This window comes from Pelophylax lessonae, assembly GCF_965119305.1.
Source record: "Pelophylax lessonae genome assembly, chromosome: 5".
NCBI lineage: Eukaryota > Metazoa > Chordata > Amphibia > Anura > Ranidae > Pelophylax > Pelophylax lessonae.
Window position 1 is genome coordinate 175,657,328 of NC_138772.1, and position 20,303 is coordinate 175,677,630.

Sequence of the window (20,303 nt, forward strand, 5' to 3'; positions counted from 1 at the left end):
ACCGCTGCAATGTCGCAGTACCGCAAAAAAAATCGCAGATTGCCGCCATTACTAGTTAAAAAAAAAAAACAATAAAAATTACATAAATCTATCACGTAGTTAGTAAACGCAATAACTTTTGCGCAAACCAATCAAAATACTTATACAAAATATTGCGATTTTTTTTTCTTTTTTACCAAAAATATGTAGCAAAAAACAAATTGGCCTAAAATGTTAAATTTGATTTTTAAATTTTTTTTGAGAATTTCATATAAAAAAATTTGAAAAATTTAATTTTTTCAAAGTCGTTGCTCTATTTTTTTTGTTTATAGCGCAAAAAATAAAAATCGCACAGGTGATCAAATACCACCAAAAGAAAGCTCTGTTTGTGTGGGAAAATAGACGTCAATTTCATTTAGGTACAGTGTCGCACGACCACGCAATTGTCTGTTAGTCACGCAGTGCCGAATCGCAAAATAGGTCCTGGTATTTGAACAGCCTAATCTTCAGGGGCTAAAGTGGTTAAGATCGGGAGGGTGGGGTGAATCGAGATCACGATTTATTAGTGATTAATCGTGCAGCTCTAGAGGATATGCAGTTAGCTAAAGGATAGATGCCAGAGTGTGGTTGTAAATGGGGTTCCGTTTGAATGGAGACTCGTGTCTAGTGGTATACCACAAGTCACTGTACTAGGTCCTGTTCTATTTAATCTACAAATATATATGTAAGTGATAGAACTAAAGGTATGGTTGGTAAGGTATGACTTTTTGCTAATGATACAAAGGTGTGCAACTGGGTTGATATCCCTGGAGGTGTCTGTAACATGGAACATGATTTGGCATTGCTCGAAAAATTTGTCAAAGCATTGGAAACTGCAGTTCAGTGTTTCTAAAGTAATACAATGCACCAAAAAAAAAAATCCTTTGATAGACTACACGATTAGGGGTATAGTGTTGGTCAACACTACAGAGTAAAAAGATTTCTGATGACTGCAAAATGAGCAAAAAGTGTAGCTATGCAGTGGTAAAAGCAATTAGAATTCTAGGATACCTCACTAGAGGGGTCACCAGCCGGAAGTCCTGATCTGGAGACCTCACTTACAAAAAGATATTGATAAGCTAAAACGGTTCCAGAGACGGGCAGCAAAAATGGTGAAAGGGGTAAGCATAAAAGGGAGGCACTTCAGGAACCTAATAGGTATAGTCTGAAAGAAAAAAAGGAAGAGCTTTTAGTGAAACCTTTAACCCTTTCGCTGTCAGGCCTTGTACTCCACTTTTAAACTCAGCTGGCTAGACCATTTTTGCATTTTTTCCATTGCTTTTTTATTTTTCCCTTACAGCTTTCAGAGTTTGTAAACGACCCCCAAACCATATATTTTCTGAAAGCAAAGTAGAATATAAGAAAAAGGTGTTACTGATTTAAGGGACAATATTTGCGCTGTTTATCAAAACAATATTTTCACTAAAAATACACTTAAATCATTATTCGCAGATAAAAACACAGCAAATTTTTCAAATTTTCTACTAAATATATAGGCTAACCTGGAGTTAATTAATAACAAATATTTGTAGATTTTTAATTGCGCCTTAATGCAAAATGGTGAAAATCGAACATACTCAAAAATTTAAATATCCAAATCTCTCAAAACATTTTGAGGTTTTCATTTTTCACTTTCAGAGTTTAAAGATCCTCCAAACCATATATTTTTAGAAAGCATGTGACCTGTAGAATAACCTGTAAAAAGCAAGTGACCTGATTTTTAAGGCCCTGCAATATTTGTGCAAGTGTTTACCAAAGCAATATATTCGCTAAAAATACTCTAAAGTCATTATTAGCAGATATAAACACAGCAAAGTTTACAAGTTTCTTGCTAAATTCCTACTAAATGTAAAAGCTTAACCTACATTTTGCACTTACAGCTTTAAGAGTTTGTAAGAGACCCCCCCCCACCCCACAAACCATATCTTTTTTGAAAGCATATGGCCAGTAGAATAAAAAGAAGGTGCTACCTATTTTTAGGGCCGTGATATTTGCGCAAATGTTTATCAAAACAATATTTTAGCTGGTGATGATACACTAAAATCATTTACAAAATTCCTGCTAAATTCCTACTAAATATAAAAGTTAAAACTGTATTGAGTTAATAACAGATACTTGTACATTTTAAGTTGCACCTTTTTGTGAAATGGTGAAAACTGAAGGTGCGCAAAACAGTAAATAAAAACATTTTAATCTAAAAAGCTGGAGGTTACCATTTTTCCCTTACAGCTTTTTGAATTTTATAAAAGACCCCTCAAACCATAGATTTTCTGAAAGCACATGACATATAGAATAAAAAAAAAAAGCACTACTGTTTTTTTTTGGTCACCGCAGTAACTGCGCAAATTTCATCAAATCGCTATTTTTTCTAAAAATACACTAAAATCATGATAAGTGCTCACAAACACAACATAACTTACAAAAGTCCTGCTAAATTACTACTAAAGCAATGTGGCATACTAATGTATATGCCCTTTGAGGGCCATGTTTACCTGCACGAGGATGCACAAGCATGCCGCGGTGAATAACTCTGATCAGTGGATTGATTTTGATCAGAGCTATAGGATTGTTCAGAAGAGTCTGCTGAACAATTCTGTTATAAGTTTATGGTCACTGAAGTGACCATGAGCCTATAGCAGGAGGAGGAATGAGGTCCGTACGGACCTGACCAGCCGGAAGCAGTGCTGTAGGTCCGTATGCCGTACGGACTTGGCAGTGTGAGGGTGAATTAGGTTCATGAGGGCAGTATTGTCAGTATGAAATCAAGAACCTGGGGACATGATCTCAAACTAACAGGAGGATAGTTCAAAACTAATCTTCGTATTTTATCCTTGGAATAGACTTCCAGCAGAGGTGGTGAATCAGTGGACATTAAGAAGTCTCAAACATGCTCTATCTTTTCAAACATAGATCTATTCTCAGACAAAAAAAGTAAAAAAAAAAAAAAAGTATAACTATAAAAAAAAAAAAAAAAAAAAAATGAACAATTGGGTAGACTTGATGAACCTCTTGGTCTTTTTTCTGCTGTCACTCTTCTGTGTTTCTAGGATAAAAATGGTGCTCTTTAGATCCCTGTTGTAGTGCTATGAAAGGAACCAATCAGTGACACTGCATATTTGATTTTTGATGTAGGGGATACTTCACATAAATTGGGATAGCGCTAGAGCACTGTCTCGGGACACTGTAGTTTTATACTGTAGGTGCAACAACAGTATTCCTAAGTCTGAACAGCTTATCCTGAGCCTTAATAAGGGACTGTGACTTGCGGTTGTACCTTTTTAGGGATGAGAATTATCACAGAAATTCTTCTGCTAATCCTTACTATTTAATGCAGATTTTTCTACATTTTGGTGGGTCCTAGTTGCAACATAGTTCCTAATTTAGCCTGCAGGCCTCCAAGCATTACACTTTAGTTGTAGATGCTAAAGTCCACAAATATTAAATATCATCAAGTTTCGGTAGGCTGATAGAAAATGATAATTCGAGCAGGAATAATATATTTGGTATTTTATACTTAATAAGATAGAATAATGCTTTTAAGCCACCAGCATAATTATTTATTCTGTTAGGTTAAGGATTTGATATTTTGCAGTAGTTTTCTTTTATGTAAACTCGACTATGTGGCATTGTTTTCCTTTCATATGAGTTACTCCCCTTAATTTTTTTTTTTTTTTTTTCTTTAAATCAACTACCTCAGGATAGAAATCTGGTGAGTAGATTTTTCTCTCATGTTTGTGTTACGTGCTTCCTATATTTAGTTTAACTAGTAATTTATTAAAAAGGATTTCAACTTCTGTGTGTGTTAGTGGATTCACATGTGTTTCCTAAAATCTCTCACTGCATTAATCAGAGTCTAGATCTGCTTAATCCGCTCTAAATAGCTGTTTACGCCATATATGAGCCTTAGCCAAGCCAGTGTCTCACATCACATGTGAGTCTTATCTGTGCATCTGCCTGCAGTATATGTAAGTTTCAGCCCTGACCAGCTGGGTACTGCACATGCGAGTTTTAGTCCCTCTTCTGTGGGACAAACCAAGATTGTGACTTTCTCTCATTTCTGTAGTAGTCTGCCACCTGGAATTATTGTAGCATGTGGAACTATGTTCTCTAACCGCTCTCTCTCATCTGCACCACTTACTCCCTCTATTCCACAGTCGGCTCCCTTTCTGCCTCAGTTAATCTTCAGCATCCCTTCACAAAGAATATGCTTAAAATAGGATCTTCACCCTAGAAAGAAAAAATATAAAACCAGCTCCTACTAACACATTAGCTGCTGACTTTTAATAAAAGCACACTTTTCCATCCAGGGATCCAGCTCTATCCTCACCCGGGCCAGTTTTTCGCCTGTCTTTGGATCCCTGGCTTTGGCATGTTAACCATGGAAAGCCATCTGTGACTCCTTGCGGCTTCACAGCCAGCTTCCCACTGAGCATGTACAAGCCATGCTGCACTTTGAGAATGGTCCCACAGCCTCCTGGGACCTGTGATGTTTCCCAGAAGGCTGCGGGCAAGGAGAGGGGGGCCAAACCGATCCGAGCCAAAGTGAAAGTGAGTACCTATCAAAACTAAAAAAATATTGATCCTGTGCTATGGAAAATAAATAGTAATTATTGGACTGTTGCTGCAATAAAAAGGCAAATTCCACTCAGTGCAAATGAGTGTGTGTCCACAGCACTGTCACAAACTAAAATGAAATTATGTGCTATTTAAAGCGTAATATAATGATGAATAATGTGAACTAAAAATATAAACAGAATGTAATCAAATTATTCAAAATATAAAACCAGTGTAACATAAAATAATGTGATTTAACTCAAGTCCATAAATCTCTCTATAGTACCACAAATCTTCATAATGTGCAATCAGTAGGGATGCACCAAAATTTCGGCCACCGAAATTATCGGCCGAAAATGAGCCTCTCTCATTTCGGCCGATAATGGGTTAACAGTGCCGAAAATAAAAATGGCCGCCGTGGGGAAGGAGGAGGGCGCAGCGCAGGGCAGGTTTCAAAAGTCCCGCCTCTGGCCGGCCGTCCGCCTCTTAATAATGTCCCTACTACTCTGTGCATTATGAATGGACATACTAGGCGGGGGGCGGGGAGAGCGGCCGCTATAGAGAGAACTATTGTGATCCTTCACTGTCAGCTCCTCACGTCTATGTATGAATGAGAACTGAACTGAGCTGACACCGGGCGGGGGGGCGGGCGGAGCGGCCGCTATTAGCTGTGACTATGTGAGAGTTTCACTTCCCTGACAGGCACGTATCTCCGCTGACAAGGAAGAGAAGCTCTCACATAGTCACAGCTAATAGCGGCCGCTCCGCCCGCCCCCCCCGCCCGGTGTCAGCTCAGTTCAGTTCTCATTCATACATAGACGTGAGGAGCTGACAGTGAAGGATCACAATAGTTCTCTCTATAGCGGCCGCTCGCCCCGCCCCCCGCCTAGTATGTCCATTCATAATGCACAGAGTAGTAGGGACATCATTGAGAGGCGGTGCCGCCGGCCAGAGGCGGGACTTTTGAATGCAGGAGAGGACACCCGAGGAGGAGGACGCTGAGGCAGTGGGGGAGGGGGGAGGGGAGCTGAGGCAGCTTACCAATGCTATTAGTATTATGAGGCATGAGGGGTTAATGTATTGTCACTGCTGGTCACTCATCTATTAGTGACTGACCAGTGGCAGTTAATTAACCCCTTTTGTGCTGCATTAGTGCAACCAGTGTCAGTGTTAATTAACACTGGTTGCACTAATGCAGCACAAAGGGGTTAATTACCTGCCACTGGTCAGTCACTAATAGATGAGTGACCAGCAGTGACAATACATTAACCCCTCATGCCTCATAATACAAATACCATTGGTAATTAAATTAACCTCTTGCCAACCCATCACAGTACATATACTGTGACAGGGTGGCAGCGACAGGTGTAGGTGTACGTCGCTGCCTGTTTTTGGTTTATGTCCCTGTTCTATCCATTTCAAATTTTTTGGGGGGAAAAAGTCATTTTCGGTTTCAGTTTCGGTTTTCGGCCAAGGGCATCCTGCATTTTCGGTTTCGGTTTCGGCCCAAAATTTTCATTTCGGTGCATCCCTAGCAATCAGTGCTTGAAAATACTTGTGCTTATAGTGAACTTCTAATTGTGCTGTTCTGTGCTCCCGTCCTCATGTGTCCCCACTCACCAACTCCCGGTGGTTTAAATTGCCTGTATGGTATGTGAAGAAATCTTCTGAGTGTTTGATAGTTGTTTTACTTCCTGGTATATTTCAGCATTGCAGTGTGAACTTCAAGCATCAAACACTGGTTAAACCCGTACTCGCAGTTTGCTTTTTAACTGCGTTCCATGGACCGGATGTGATGTCACAGGAAGTCCCGCCTAATGCATTTCACTCCTCCCTGGAAGCTTCCGATTCCGTGGAATGCAGTTGAAAAGCAAACTGGAAGTACAGGTTTTAACCAGCGTTTGATGCTTGTTTTTATATTTGCACATGTGAGTTGATTACCTATAGATTTTTAATATGTTTTAAAATAAAATGATGGAGTTTCGCTATGGATACCTTTTTGATCTCCTTTACATAAACCCATTGTGAAATTCGCACTGCACTGCTGAGATATACCAGGAAGTAAACCAACTATCAAACACTCACAAGATTTCCCCACATACCAAACAGGCAATTTAACCACCGGGAGTTGGTGAACGGGAAGGCATGAGGACGGGAGACCGGAAAAACAGCACAATTAGAAGTTCACTATTTGCACAAGTATTTTAAAGTACGGATTGCACTTTATGAAAATTTGTGGCACTATAGAGATTTATGGTCTTGAGTTGAAACACATTAATTTTATGTTACACTGGTTTTATATTTTGATTAACTTGATTATATTCTGTTTATATTTTCAGTTCACAATATTCATCATTGTATTAAGCTACAGATAGCACATGATTTAATTTTAGTTTGTGACAGGGCTGTGGACACACACACCTATCAAAACTAGGTACCTGCTCCCCCCCCCCCCCCCCCCAAAAAAAAAAAAAAAATAATAATAATGTGTTGAATGGGGTAGGGGAGAAGGAAATTAAGGGGAACTTCCCCTTTTGGGTGAAATTCTGCTTTAACTTCCATTCTTCCTCTCCCCCTATGTCTCATCCTCAGTCAGTTTTCTCTCTACCTCCTCTCTCACCTGTGCAGATTCAGCTCCAGCTCTGCCTCCCCAGCCACAATCCTGTTTCCATTTGCCTTTTTAGACCCAAACCACCTCTCTTTCCCCTCTTTTTCTGCATCTTTCTTTCCTTGTGGTCACCAATCCGCTCCTACATTATCTGCCAACAATCTGCTCTATATGGTACTTGTCAGCAAGAGAAAAATAATCTACTATGCGATCGAACTGCTAGTGTCTTCTTAGAATAATAATTTCAAGCATGCCTTATCACCTTGATTTACAGCCACACAGTGGAATGAAAGTATAGCAATAAAAATAAGTGACAGCCGGGGTAACTGGTAATGTTATGAAAGCTGCTGGAAGAACATTTTAGAGCTACATGTTTGTTTTTTGTCTTCAGAATTTAGCCCAAAAGCCTGTTATCCTTCGAAAAAGACGACAGAGGATAAAAATAGAATTTAACTGGGAACTTTTCTACTACAGGTAAATTGTACTACATTTAAAGTGCTAAACATTTTAGATAAAGTTTATTTCCAAAACACGAGATTGTAAGTCTCGATTCACACTAGCGCGACTTGTCAGCCTGACAAGTCGCGCTCCCTCGCGGTCCATTGACTGCTACAGGACCCGTTCTAATAGGAGCGACACAAGTCGCTCCGACCTAGAAAAAGGGTCCTGTACTACTTCAGGGCGACCTCGGAGCGACTTGCATAGACTTCCATTATGTGAAGTCCATGCAGGTCGCTTCGAAGTCATGGTGCATGGGAATGCACAAGTCGCCCCCGAAGTAGTAAGTCGTGCCGCCCCAGTGTGAACCGAGCCTAAAATATGTGTTTGTTATAGATCGTAAATAATCCAGTAAACTTAGAAGGTGGAAGCCTGCTTTTGATATGAAATAATGTTAAACACTTCTAAGCTGAACAATATAGCCTAACCTAAATTTCCAGAAAAAAAATATTTTTGGGAAAACAAACTTGCAATGTTTTACTACATGGCATATACTGTACATCAGTGACCTACAGCAAGCATACACACAGCATAAGGTCCCTTGCACACGGGCGTCCTAGTTTACAAATGTTTACTCAGGAACTTGTAACACTTGTGTGCAAGGGACCAAAAAATGTGTGTAAAGACCTAAGTAATGTTGAGTATAGGGCGAGTAAAGGCATGCAAGCATATAGATGGGTAAAATTCTTCTTCATTGCCAGTATTGTAATATACTCACTTAGACCTCTTGCACACTGCAGCTTAAAAAAGCTTAGTACAGTGTTTTTTTTTATCTAAAATGCAGCCCATTTTTTACAATGTGCATGTACACACAGGCATGTAAACAAGCACTGCGTATTCTTGGGAAAAAAAAAAAAAAAGTAAAATCTGCATTCCCGGTCAGTATTTTGTGCCAATACGCGCATATGAGCATAAATATTAATGAACTTTCTCTAGGAATATATTTGCGCATATGCACTAGAGAAATGCCTGAAATTACGTCCAAAAAAGCAGTTGCTCAAACAGTACTGTGTGCAGGAGGCCTTATACTCCTGTAAACATTAAGGCCTGTTGCACACGGTACTGATGTTTGAGCATCTGCTTTTTTGGACATAATTTTAGGTGTTTATTTTGCACATATTTGGGCACATATGCGCATTTACGCAATACATTCCTAGGGAATTTTTTTTTTTCTTTTTTACTCAAGGATATGAAGCGCTTGTTTATGTGCCTGTGTGTACAGGCACATTGTAAATAATGGGCTGCATTTTAAATGAGTAAAAAAAAAAAAAAGCGATGTACTTAGCTTTTTCAGGCTGCAGTGTGCTAGAGGCCTAAATGAATAAACATGCGAGTTAATTACTGCAATTAAATGTAAAATTTTCTATTTTTGTATTGCTGATCTTTACTGTGTGCAATGACTCAGACAACAATGCATCTCATTTCAGATCAGTAAAAATGCCTAAGCCCTATAGACTCCTTTCTATGTACAGAATGCCTAGTATGTTAAATAGCCAGTTTCCATCATGTTCTGTAATGTAGGAATTACACCATAGAGGATATGAAGTGTATTGATGAGTGTAAGTTCTTTGGCATCGTGGTTGTGTAATATGTACATTTCAAATTTTTATTCTGATTACAAATTTAATTCCTAGATTTCATCAGGATCATGCAAGGTCAAATTTGATCTGGAATTATAAAACCAGGGAAGAGTTAAGAGACACACTTGAGGCTGAAATGCGAGCATTTAATGTGGACAGGGAGCTTGGAAGCTCAACAGTGATTTCTTGGAACCACAATGAGTTTGAGGTAATAATGTGACCCACTTGCTGAACATCTCAAAGTTTTTTGTGGAGGAGTATGGATTTATAAAGCTAAAACAAAAAAAAACATCATGTTCTTTAAGGCAGGATAAATGGTATAGTGATCTTGAAATCTTATGTATTCCTTTACATATAGTATAATACCTGGTTGATCCTGCCTGTTGCTGTTAGTAAATTGACCACTCTATTCATGGCTGCCAATCCATGAAAGCGTGCTTAGTTTATGTCTTTTGTCATTTAGCTCTCTGTGCAGCTTCTATGTATCGCCTTACCTCCCCCTTCCTCCCTGCGATATCCGTGGTCTGTGCGAAGCCGATCATCTCCCTGCCCCTCACGAGAAAGGGGGAGAGAAGGAGACAGACATGCACAGGGTGCCAGATCACATTCCTCTGCTGACTATCAACTCCTATTACTGGAGTCCCTCTGCTCAGGAATGATGAGAGGAAACACAAAATCAATGCATTATAAAGTTAGTTATAAATTTTATTAGAAAAAAAAGGCATGGCTATTACTATAAAAGAAAATATCATCTGAGTTTACTTTGATACCTTACAACTTCTTTAATGTATGTTTAGCCACTTGGTATTATATAAAAAACATTGTTCAAAGCCACAGCTATTTCTGTAAAAGAATGATTCTTACACTTGTGGCAGAAAATATAGAAAGCTGAAAGTGTTAGTTTGTGTGGTACTCACCAGCACTCAATTGTGCTGCTATTTCCTTTGTATTTAAGGACATGTTTTTTGATAGGAAATACAAAACAGATAACCCATTCTTAAAGCCCCACTCCAGATAAAGTGTACAGTTTTAGATAGACTTCATAAGAAATTATACTTTTGTCTAGTTTTTATTCCTGGCTTTTATCCTGTTGTGGAGATATTACCTCAATTACTGTCCCTGTGACAAGACAATAGGACAAAAAAAAGCGTGGAACTGTAATAATTACCTGAGGTTATAATACTGCCTACATTTTACTGAAAAGGGTGTATTGTACATCCCAGGACAACAGGCTATCGTATCCATAAAAAAAAAGGGTTATGCTGCCATCTTCAGGTGATTTGACACTGGAGAAAAAAAATCCCCTCCTAGGCTTAACCCTTCACAGTTAAGCAAGTTTTTTGCTATCGTATTAGGTAATGGTTATGCCTGTGCTGTCGCTGCACTTGATAAATATTTTCCTGCTAGAATTTATTCAGGCGTCTCTTTCGGAAACGGGAAGCTTATCAGGATCTGTTGACTATGGCTTATTGCCAAGAGGAATAGTACCTGAACTCTGCTTTAAACATGCTGGGATGGCCTGTTATGTTATCTTTTAACACTGGACCCTGCATTTGTAGGACCCTGCTTTAATTAACTATTGTCTTGTGGACCAGTACGGTGCTTTACAGGTCCAGAGTGGTAATCCCCAGTCGGGGAGTCATGTCCCTGTAGGCCCTATGGACATGCCGAGATGAGTGAAGTTTGAAGCCCTGCAGAGTACCAAGGGAGGGGGTGAGAGCGATGTTCCTATTCATTAATGCCCTTTTTCCTATTCATAACTTCTGGCTGCTCTTGTTGTTCTGCCTGAATCTCATCTTGTCTTGGGTGGAACTTTGTCCCTGCCCTGTCCACCATCCACTTTCCCAGCGTAAAGAATGGGCAGTCAGCCAAATGTGCTTCCCCTAGAATGTCAGATCGTTTAACTCAAGTTTGCATCCTTCATCGTGCGTATCTTACTCCTGAACGCATGGCTAAGTTCCGACCCACCCAGACGTCCCATTGCCCCAAATGCTTGCTGTCGACTGGCACATTCGACCATCTGCTGTGGCACTGTCCGCGGGTGCGTGGGTTCTGGGCCCAGGTGGTCCAGTTCCTCCATGACCAGATGGGCGCGCCTGTGACACTCGACCCCAGACTCTGCTTACTGGGACTCTTTCCAGATGTTGAGATCAACAAGCACATGGCTCAGTTCCTACAGGAGACTCTATTCCTGGCCCGTAAACTACTGGCCAGGAGTTGGATCCAACAGGTGGTGCCTACCGTGGCAGCGTGGATTAATGAAATTAATAGCACTCTCCCTTACAAAGAAATTATCTATATCAACAGGGGTTGCCCTACTTCATGATCTTAGATGTCATATGTGGATGCCTACTGCTCATGTACATGCATTGCTTCACTATTGCTTTATATTGTTGTTAGCTGGCATTGAGTGTCAAATTTCACGGACTGGATTATTTTGTGTTGGTTGTCATGCAGCAATTTATTGTTGTATATCATTTGTTCTGTTTAAGTACACAATAAAGTTGTTTTGATTGAAAAAAAAGAATGGGCAGTCAGATATTCACAGCCATCAACTGACTCTGTGGGAGTGGGCACTTCACCCAGAAGTGTTCAAGGAACGTTGCAGCAGAGGGGGGAACTCCATACGTAGATCTTCTGGTGTCCAGGATCAATTCGAAGCTTGGAGAGATTCGTATTCAGAACCATGGACCCTGAGAATGTGTGGTGGATGCTCTGGTGACACCATGAGATCAGTGCTCTGTCTTTTCATTGTTATAGCTTTTACCATGTTTGCATCATAGGATTCAGGGATAAGGCATTCCAGTGATTCTGATCACCCTGTCCTCACCCAGGAGAATGTGGCATGCAGACATTCTAAACTTGTCAGTGGATGAACCATGGACTCTTTTGGATCAACCCATCCTCCTGTCATTAGGCCTGATCTTCCATCCTTCTTTACTGTCACTGGCTTAAATAGCATTGCTGTTGAGGCTGGAGTCCTGAGCATTGGCGGTCCTCTTTCAGAGGCCTATTTCTCCACTTTCCCTGGTGCGTGCCTTTGTACAAGGTGTCACTTGCATTGTTCCACCAGTTAAGATTCCATTGACTCCATGGGACCTCAACTTGGCACTTAAGTGCAGAAATTTCCCTTTGAAACCATCCAGGATTTTCTGTTAGTCCATCTGACACAAGGTTATTTTTCTAGTTGCCTTTACTTCAGCTCGTAAAGTTTCAAAATTGGCTGCTTTTACCTGTAAGGCATCATTCCTGAGGCTCCAGTGGTGATTTTACGGTCCCAGCCTCCTTTTTACCTAAGGTGATCTCTTTGTTTCATCTTAACAAGGACATTGTGGTACCTTTTTTCTATCTTAAGCATCAGAGGCCGAGTGACAAGGCTGTCCATACCTTGGAAGTGATTTGAACAGTCAAGATTTACCTGAATGGGGAAGCAGAAAAAAATAAATGGATTTTTTTGGGACCTGTAGGCTACACATACATTACAAAATTTTGTTCAAAATATTTTTTTTACAAGGATAAAAGCATTACATCAAAAGATTGTGTGATATAAAAGTCCAACATTAGATTTATCTCCACTGTATAAAGGTTCCCCTTTTTTCCATTATGTATAGTTATGCTAGTTTGTAAATTATATCAAAACCTATTTAGACCATTATTACAAATATGAAGATGAGAGCTGAAAGGGGGGATCCAAGATTCCTCAACATCTTTTGCAAGATGAGGATGGAAAAATTTAAGATATGATCATCCAAATAAACACAAACAAGATAGTAAATTACAAGAGTACAAGTATAAGCCATATATACTAACTCGTATAATATACACAAAGGAAAATAATTAGAAATAATTGCACATGACTAACTAAAAGCAGCATGTCCCAGGTGCCCCAGTATTCAGTAGTCCACAGGGTAGCTATGCTTTTGGGCAAGTGTGAGAATGCACAGGCAAGGTTCGCTAGGAAGACTGGAGGCAGAAAATAGGAATCTAGGTGCTGTACTGTTAAAGATAGAACACCCAAATATATATATATATATATATATATATATATATATATATATATATATATATATATATATATATATGAGAGAATATATAGAACATGAAGAAACACCTACCTATAAATTATTAAAGAGGTTGTAAACCTCAGAATTTTTTTTTTTTTTTTAAATTACGCCTGAAAGACAAACCCATGATGAGCTAGTATGCATCGCATACTAGCTCATTATGAAATACTTACCTTAGAACGAAGCGCCGACCGCTCACCTCTCCCATGGGTGACATGTTCTTTCACCCTTCTTCCGGGTTTGCGGCATCCGGCTATCCGATTGGCTGGACCCGCGATTACGTCACTCCCACGCCTGCGCGCAGGAGCCGACGGTCACGGCACAGGGCTCTGAAGGAATGGCACCAGCAGCCGTTCCTTCAGAGCGCATGCGCCAGTGAGGTCACTGGCTGCATTTAAGGTAAATAACTGCTAAACGGTACATGTTTAGGAGATATTTACAGTACCTATAGGTAAGCCTTATCATAGGCTTACCTATAGGTACAACTTGCAGAGGATGGTTTACTTCCTCTTTAAAGACTTATAAACGGTATAAAAGGTCCTCCAATTGCATGTTCTAATACATAACTTCGGTGTAGATATCCACTCTTCACCTAAATTCAAAGGAATTTGGTGGTTCTATAACAAACCCCAAGATTGGGGTTGGGGGGGGGGGGGGGGGAGACATACATTTTATTTGTTACTTGTTAAGTTGACATATATTCTGTCATTGTTTTATATTAACCTGATGTGTAATCACCTTGTCCTTTACTCAAGGTAAAATATGAGTGCCTCTCTGATGAGATAAAAATAGGAGATTACTATCTACGTCTGCTTTTGGAAGAAGATGAGAATGAAGAAAACAGTGTTATAAAGCAATCGTAAGTACCCATGCAAAGGATATATTTGATAGTTGTGTATTCCGATTCCAGAATTGTCCATTAAAAAGCCTATTTTTCTTATTTTGCTGCAGGAATGAATTTTTCAATGAACTCTACCACCGTTTCCTCCTCACTCCTAAAGTGAACATGAAGTGTTTATGTTTACAAGCCCTGGCTATTGTTTATGGCAGATGTCATGAAGAAATAGGGCCTTTTCCGGACACAAAGTACATTGTTGGAATGCTTGAGAGGGTAATTTTTGTTTCTTGTGATAATGGAAACCACAATCAAATTTTAGTTTGTGCTTTCATATCCTTTTTATCCCCCTGGTCCTGTTAACTACTATTACAGAATGATAAATTCAGCAAAAGCTAACTGTGAGAATGGGCTTTTAGCCTTTCATTGAGATATATGTGTCAAATATAGCAATACCCTGATTATGCTTTTATTCTGTTAGACTTATTGTGAGGTGAGAAATACATAGTTTACCCCTATGAATACAAAAGTCATAAAGGAAAAAACAAAACAAAAACTATAACCATCAGCCTTCCTACTTCACATATCACTTAACCTGTATTTACCATTGAAGGATCCTTAGCGACTCTAATGCCATTGGAGCCAGGCCAGGAACCTGTAACCATATTTCCAATAAGTTATCAAACTTTAACGGACAGTTCCAAAGCTTGAATATCTGTTTCTCTTTGAGGAGAGAGGCATTTACTTGTGTACACCAATCTTCAAATTTGGGGGGGGGGGGGGGCGCAACCCATTTCAGCAGGACACATTTACGAGCCAGGAACAATAACCTAGATAGAGCCGTTCTCACCCGAGGTTTGTACAGCTCTTCAGCTAGGTAGCCTAAAATGCAGGTCAAAGGGTCATTATTCAGAGCCACTTGAAATGTCTGATTAATTGTAGTAATTATCCTGATCCAATACCGTACTAACTTTGGCATTTCCAAAACATATGTAAATGATCGGCATCTAGGTCTCCACATCTAGGACACACTGAACTGTCTCTACTTGACCATTTATGTAATGTATGAGGTGTGCGGTGAACTCTATGGATAATAAAGAGTTGCGACAATCATTGGGTGAGGGAAAAGGATACCAGAGGAACTTGTTCTAGCACAGATTGTATTTCTCTATTCAAGGTCATAGTATCCCTAGACCAGCCTCTACTGCCTTGAAGCTGCACATTACCTTCTTACCTGGTCAATATTGAACCATAGAGGGAAGTTCTAAGGCCCTTCTTTTCAGAGGTAGTAGTCAGTTGGTCTAAAAGGGGAGCGTCAATCTGTCTGAATGATGTATTCCTGGCCTGTACTGTCAGGGTATGTCGAAGTTGAAGATATTAGTAGAATCTGGAAGACTGGATACGAAATTTGTTATGCATGTCCTCAAAGGATTTCAGGTGGCCATATTGTGTAAATATTGAATACCTTGGTAGTACCACTCTGAGAAGCCTTGTAACTTAGTTGTTCGAGGCGACCTTTCTCCCGAATGGGATGGTATCTAGTTAAGCCAACATATCCCATGATTCTTTTCATCTCATCCCAAACCTTAGCCATAAGAATCACAGTGGGGGGCTGGGGAGAATCCCAAAACCCACCTGCCCCCAGTTGGGCCAGTAAATGATATATTTGTTGGAACTAGCTAAACAGCCTTTATAGGATCTTTAGTGTCCATAATCCCCCATCCGGAGAAGTGCTGCAACTAGGCTGCTAAAAAGTACATTCTAGCCGAAAGGACAAACAGTTCTACCTAGTCTTTGATTAGCTGAAGACTGGATAACCCAATTCTAGGCTGTTTACCTTTCCATATTAATATTCTGAAAAGAGATTCTATCTTTTTGAACCACTTCTGTGTTATGCATTCTTTGAGAATTGTTTACAAAGTACAGCAATTGAAGGGCCCAAATCATTTAAACCAGGTTTGTACCACAGACCATGGAAGCTTACACCAAGCCTTGCTTTTAAGTTTGAATTTTTCCAATAAAAGTTTGATGGTTATTTTTCAAGTAGCCCTGTACCCTGGGGTGTACCCAAACTCCTAAGTATTTGAACGCTGATACTACTTTTATTTAATGGTCACATAGGGGTAGTACAACTGATTTGGTTTTTCAGAGGAAAGATAACTGGTTTATCCCTATTGATCAAAAATTCTGAGGACTCAAAACGACTAATAGTGAATATTAGGGGACAAAAGAGAGCCCTCAGCATCACCCAAAAAACAATAAAGCATCATGAGCATAAAATGCTGTTTTGTCCTCTACCTGCCCCCTCCTTAAACCCACAATGGAGTCCGAATGGCGAATGGCCACAGCCAGCGGTTCAATCACCAGAGCAAACAAGAGAAGCGAAAGGGGACACCGCTGACGTGTACCTCCTACGTAACCTAAAGGAATCAGATTGAGAGTCCTTGATCAGCATGGTCGCTTGAGGGTTAGAATACATTTGTTTTATCCACCCAATAAAACGATCTCCCAGCCCAAACTGGTGCAGTACTTCTGATAGGGCCATTCCACACTATCAAATTGCTACCCTTTTTAATACCTTACCCCTTAACAACCCCTATTTCCTCCTCAAATCTCCCCCTTTTGTTTTTTCTTTCCCTTTTGCAGGGGCAACATCAAGCAGGCTTCTAAAAAGACAGAGTATGCACGTAAAATGAGTAGCCGACAATAAACTGTTTTCAAGAATTTTGAAGTTGCAAAAAATTACGGATCATCATCTTGTTCAAACATTTTTACCAATATATCGATGATTCAGGTTTCTTGTATCATACCCGAATACTGTACCTGATTCTAGAATTTGTACTTTATCCACAATCTAGAACTGTAATGATAAAATACTATCTTCAAAACTCATTAAAAATGTAAATATAGAAAGGAATAAATCCTGTCAATTTTAAAGTGTAGCAGCATCCTCGAAGTGTCTACTTTTATGCCCAGTTACTGGACCTTTTGATGGGCAAAGCTCTGATACTTTTTGAAGCTTGGCTGTTTCTTCAACTTTTTGACCTTTAAAGCCCCAATAAGAATGTATACTGTTATGGTTGAGCTTTGGGATTTTTCTTTGCCTAGCTAAATTATATTTTTGTTCTATTAAATCTATTTTAAATGAAAAATAAATATTTCTTTAAACGTGAGTTGTAATTTCATTGGTATTTCACTTCTTTTTTTTTTTTTTTCTTTTTCTTATGTTAGTGCACAGACAGACTAGAAAGGGACAGGCTCATCCTATTTTTAAACAAGCTGATTCTTAATAAGGTAAGTTATCAGTATTTGGTGTTCACTATTAAACACCTGTGCGCTTTCTTAATGCTATAATTTTGCCCTTAGGGCTGGTTTTGACCTGTTTTGGTGGCCAAATGCAGCATGCTTTTGAAATCCGTTTACGACACCGGAGATCTTTCAGGATTCATTGACAGCTGCCTTTTACCTGCAATTCATGGAGAGGTACTGGGGAGGCGCTAGACATGAATCTCCAACCGATACAAATGGAAATCCTTAGCCCAGCCTGATAGCTTAAGTTCCGCAGCTCTCCACAAAACCTTGCTTATATATAATGGCGCTTTTCCACTGCATGGAACCGTACCGGTTCGGCACGCTTTTGTGCTTTTCCACTGCGGTACCGCATGGTATAGGGTCGGAACGGTTCGGTACGGTACGGTATAGGTTTGCTTTTCCACTGCATGGAACCGAACAGTACGGTACGGCTCTGAAAAAACAGTACTTACTCGATTGTGGTTCCAACAGGTACCAAACTGGTACCATATCCCACAATCCTTTGCATGCAGTCACTACTAGCCACTGATTGGTCAGAGAATCGCACCCACCTGTTGTTATCCCACTTAACTTTAGTACTACTTTAGTGGAAAAGCAAACCTATACCGTACCGAACCGTTCCGACACTATACCATGCGGTACCGCAGTGGAAAAGCAAACCGGGCCAAGCAGGGCCGAGTAGAGCCGAGCCGGTACTTGCAGTGGAAAAGTGCCATAAGGCAGCCAGCCAATGTGTTTAGGGGGCTCTTTGGTCTGCCCTCAACAGAAGTACTCACGTGCGGAGTATTCTCCTTGCTTTGATCGATATAGCCAGGATTTTTACTGTAGGTAAATTGGATGCTGTTTTAGGCAGTGTTGAAGGGGAAATTGGTTGGGCCCTGGAACGAGTTGGCTGTTTTTTTTTTTCCCCAAATTTGGTCACTATATGTTCAACCTGCATTTGACCTGCTTCAAGCTCCTTTTGCATTAACATAGACTTGCATGGGAAGAGAAACAGTTCTGGAGCAGACTAAAACCCATCAACACTGATCCTGTTGAAGTTTTGTTTAAGGTTCGGTGGGTTTTTGTAGCTTTTGAAAAGTAGAACTACTTGACAATCTTTTGAGGGAGTTTGTTCAGTTCCCACCCTTTTTGTTGGATTATTTCCTTTTATGAAATGCAGTTGGAGGAGATGGAACACACAAAGTTTTCTGTAAGGTGGACGAGAACAGACACAGGAAACTATGTCTGAGAGATCTTGCTTTTTAGAGTATGCAGGTTTTACAAAAAGCCAGGCAATGCCCCAGCCCATGACACTCCAATCCACCCCACGACACTTCACGTATAGTAAGCTGCAAATTTATATCCAAGTTATTAACAATAATTGTCTGATGGAGCAAAGCTTTATGGTAAAATGCAAAAAGAGTGGGCAAAGAAAAACATGTACATATAGGGCATTTTGATCTTTGACAGGATAATAATCTATTGGAAATGTATTGTGGATGGTTAGCAGTACAAAAGCTTGATATATTACACAAATGCTACATATGTTGCTACTATTAGATTATAAAAAAAATGGTTATGATTATAGTTTAAAGAAGCTTTCTCTTACCTTTTCTTTCACTTCCAGAAAAATGTGAAAGATGTGATGGACTCCAATGGAGTCAGGATCCTGGTTGATCTCCTTACCTTGGCACATCTTCACACCAGCAGAGCTACAGTTCCACTTCAGGTAAGCACATTAGCTTTAATGTTTTCAGTTTTTTTGTAGTCTTTGCTTGGTTTAAATTAAAGCTGGCCATTCAGTAATTGAATTTTAGCTGGGACCATCTGAATTTTGATCAGCGTGGGGCCTTCCTCACTCGACAGAAGTTGCTTGAACAGCTTCTGTGAAAGTGAAATGCTGAAAAACCTAATTGGCTGCAGCTGAAAACAAAACAAGCTATGGCCAACTCAAGACTCATGTCACACTAGTGATTCTGTAGCATTGATTTGTATCTACTAAAGAGTTGCTCACTTTAGGGCATTTTGACCATGTTAAATCCCCAAAGTGGATGTAACTTGGTGCAAAAAATGTTAGTGCATGTCTTCTTAATGATGATTGACTCTTCTGCAGCAGTTTGATGAATGTCAGCAGTTTGATGAATGTCACATTTAGCCTGCGGTCACACCAGGGACCATTTATAGTGTGATTTAAAGCCTGACTTTAACCATGTTTTAATACTACTTCAGCACTGCTTCTGTGAGATTTGTAATGATTATTATGTTTTCAATACTATAGTGAGAGGGGCTAGACACTGTGTTGCTCCAGGACAAAAAGCCTCCGTTCAAAGTTCAGCCTCAGAGAGGAAAAGTGAGAGGGGCTGTCCGTGTTACAGGAAGGAACAGTAATGTTATGAACAAAAGTTTAACTAGCAAAGGGTTAATATTTACCTTCTTTCAGGCTCATGTAGTGCTGATATAGACACAGGTACAATTTGCAGCACATTTTCCATTATAATTTATGGCAGTAAAATTGTGCTTAAGTCCTGAAAAAGTAATACATGACATACCGGTACTTGAAATCGTACCTATTAAGACACTGCCATAGAAACACATTAGATGCTCTTTCAGGTATGATTTGTAAATCGTATGTCGTACGTGAAGTTGTACTGGTGTGACCGGGGCTTTAAGGGTATCCCTACCTTTGTACCAGAAAAAATAAATATTCTTCCTAACAGCCTCCCCCCTCCTTCCTTGCCCACTGCACTTATTTGTATTTGTTTCCAATCACCCCCTGGCCAATGAGGAGACTTTCATTGGTCAGCACTGTCATGTGACTGCACTGACCAATGACGGGGCCATTGCACGGGTTA

The 20,303-nt window shown here is 39.9% G+C and overlaps 1 protein-coding gene across 2 annotated transcripts in view; it reads left to right on the forward strand.

The window, feature by feature from the left end:
- DNAJC13 (DnaJ heat shock protein family (Hsp40) member C13) overlaps nt 1–20,303 on the forward strand; it is a 350,519-nt gene that overhangs the window by 207,172 nt on the left and 123,044 nt on the right. For both annotated transcript variants that reach the window (XR_014225354.1, XM_082259499.1), the window contains exons 21-26: nt 7,572–7,654; nt 9,313–9,466; nt 14,078–14,181; nt 14,274–14,433; nt 17,389–17,451; nt 19,079–19,180. Coding sequence is in view for 1 of the 2 variants with exons in the window: in XM_082259499.1 (XP_082115625.1) it covers nt 7,572–7,654; nt 9,313–9,466; nt 14,078–14,181; nt 14,274–14,433; nt 17,389–17,451; nt 19,079–19,180 (666 nt within the window). In the remaining variant the exon portion in view is untranslated. The remainder of the gene's footprint in view (nt 1–7,571; nt 7,655–9,312; nt 9,467–14,077; nt 14,182–14,273; nt 14,434–17,388; nt 17,452–19,078; nt 19,181–20,303) is intronic.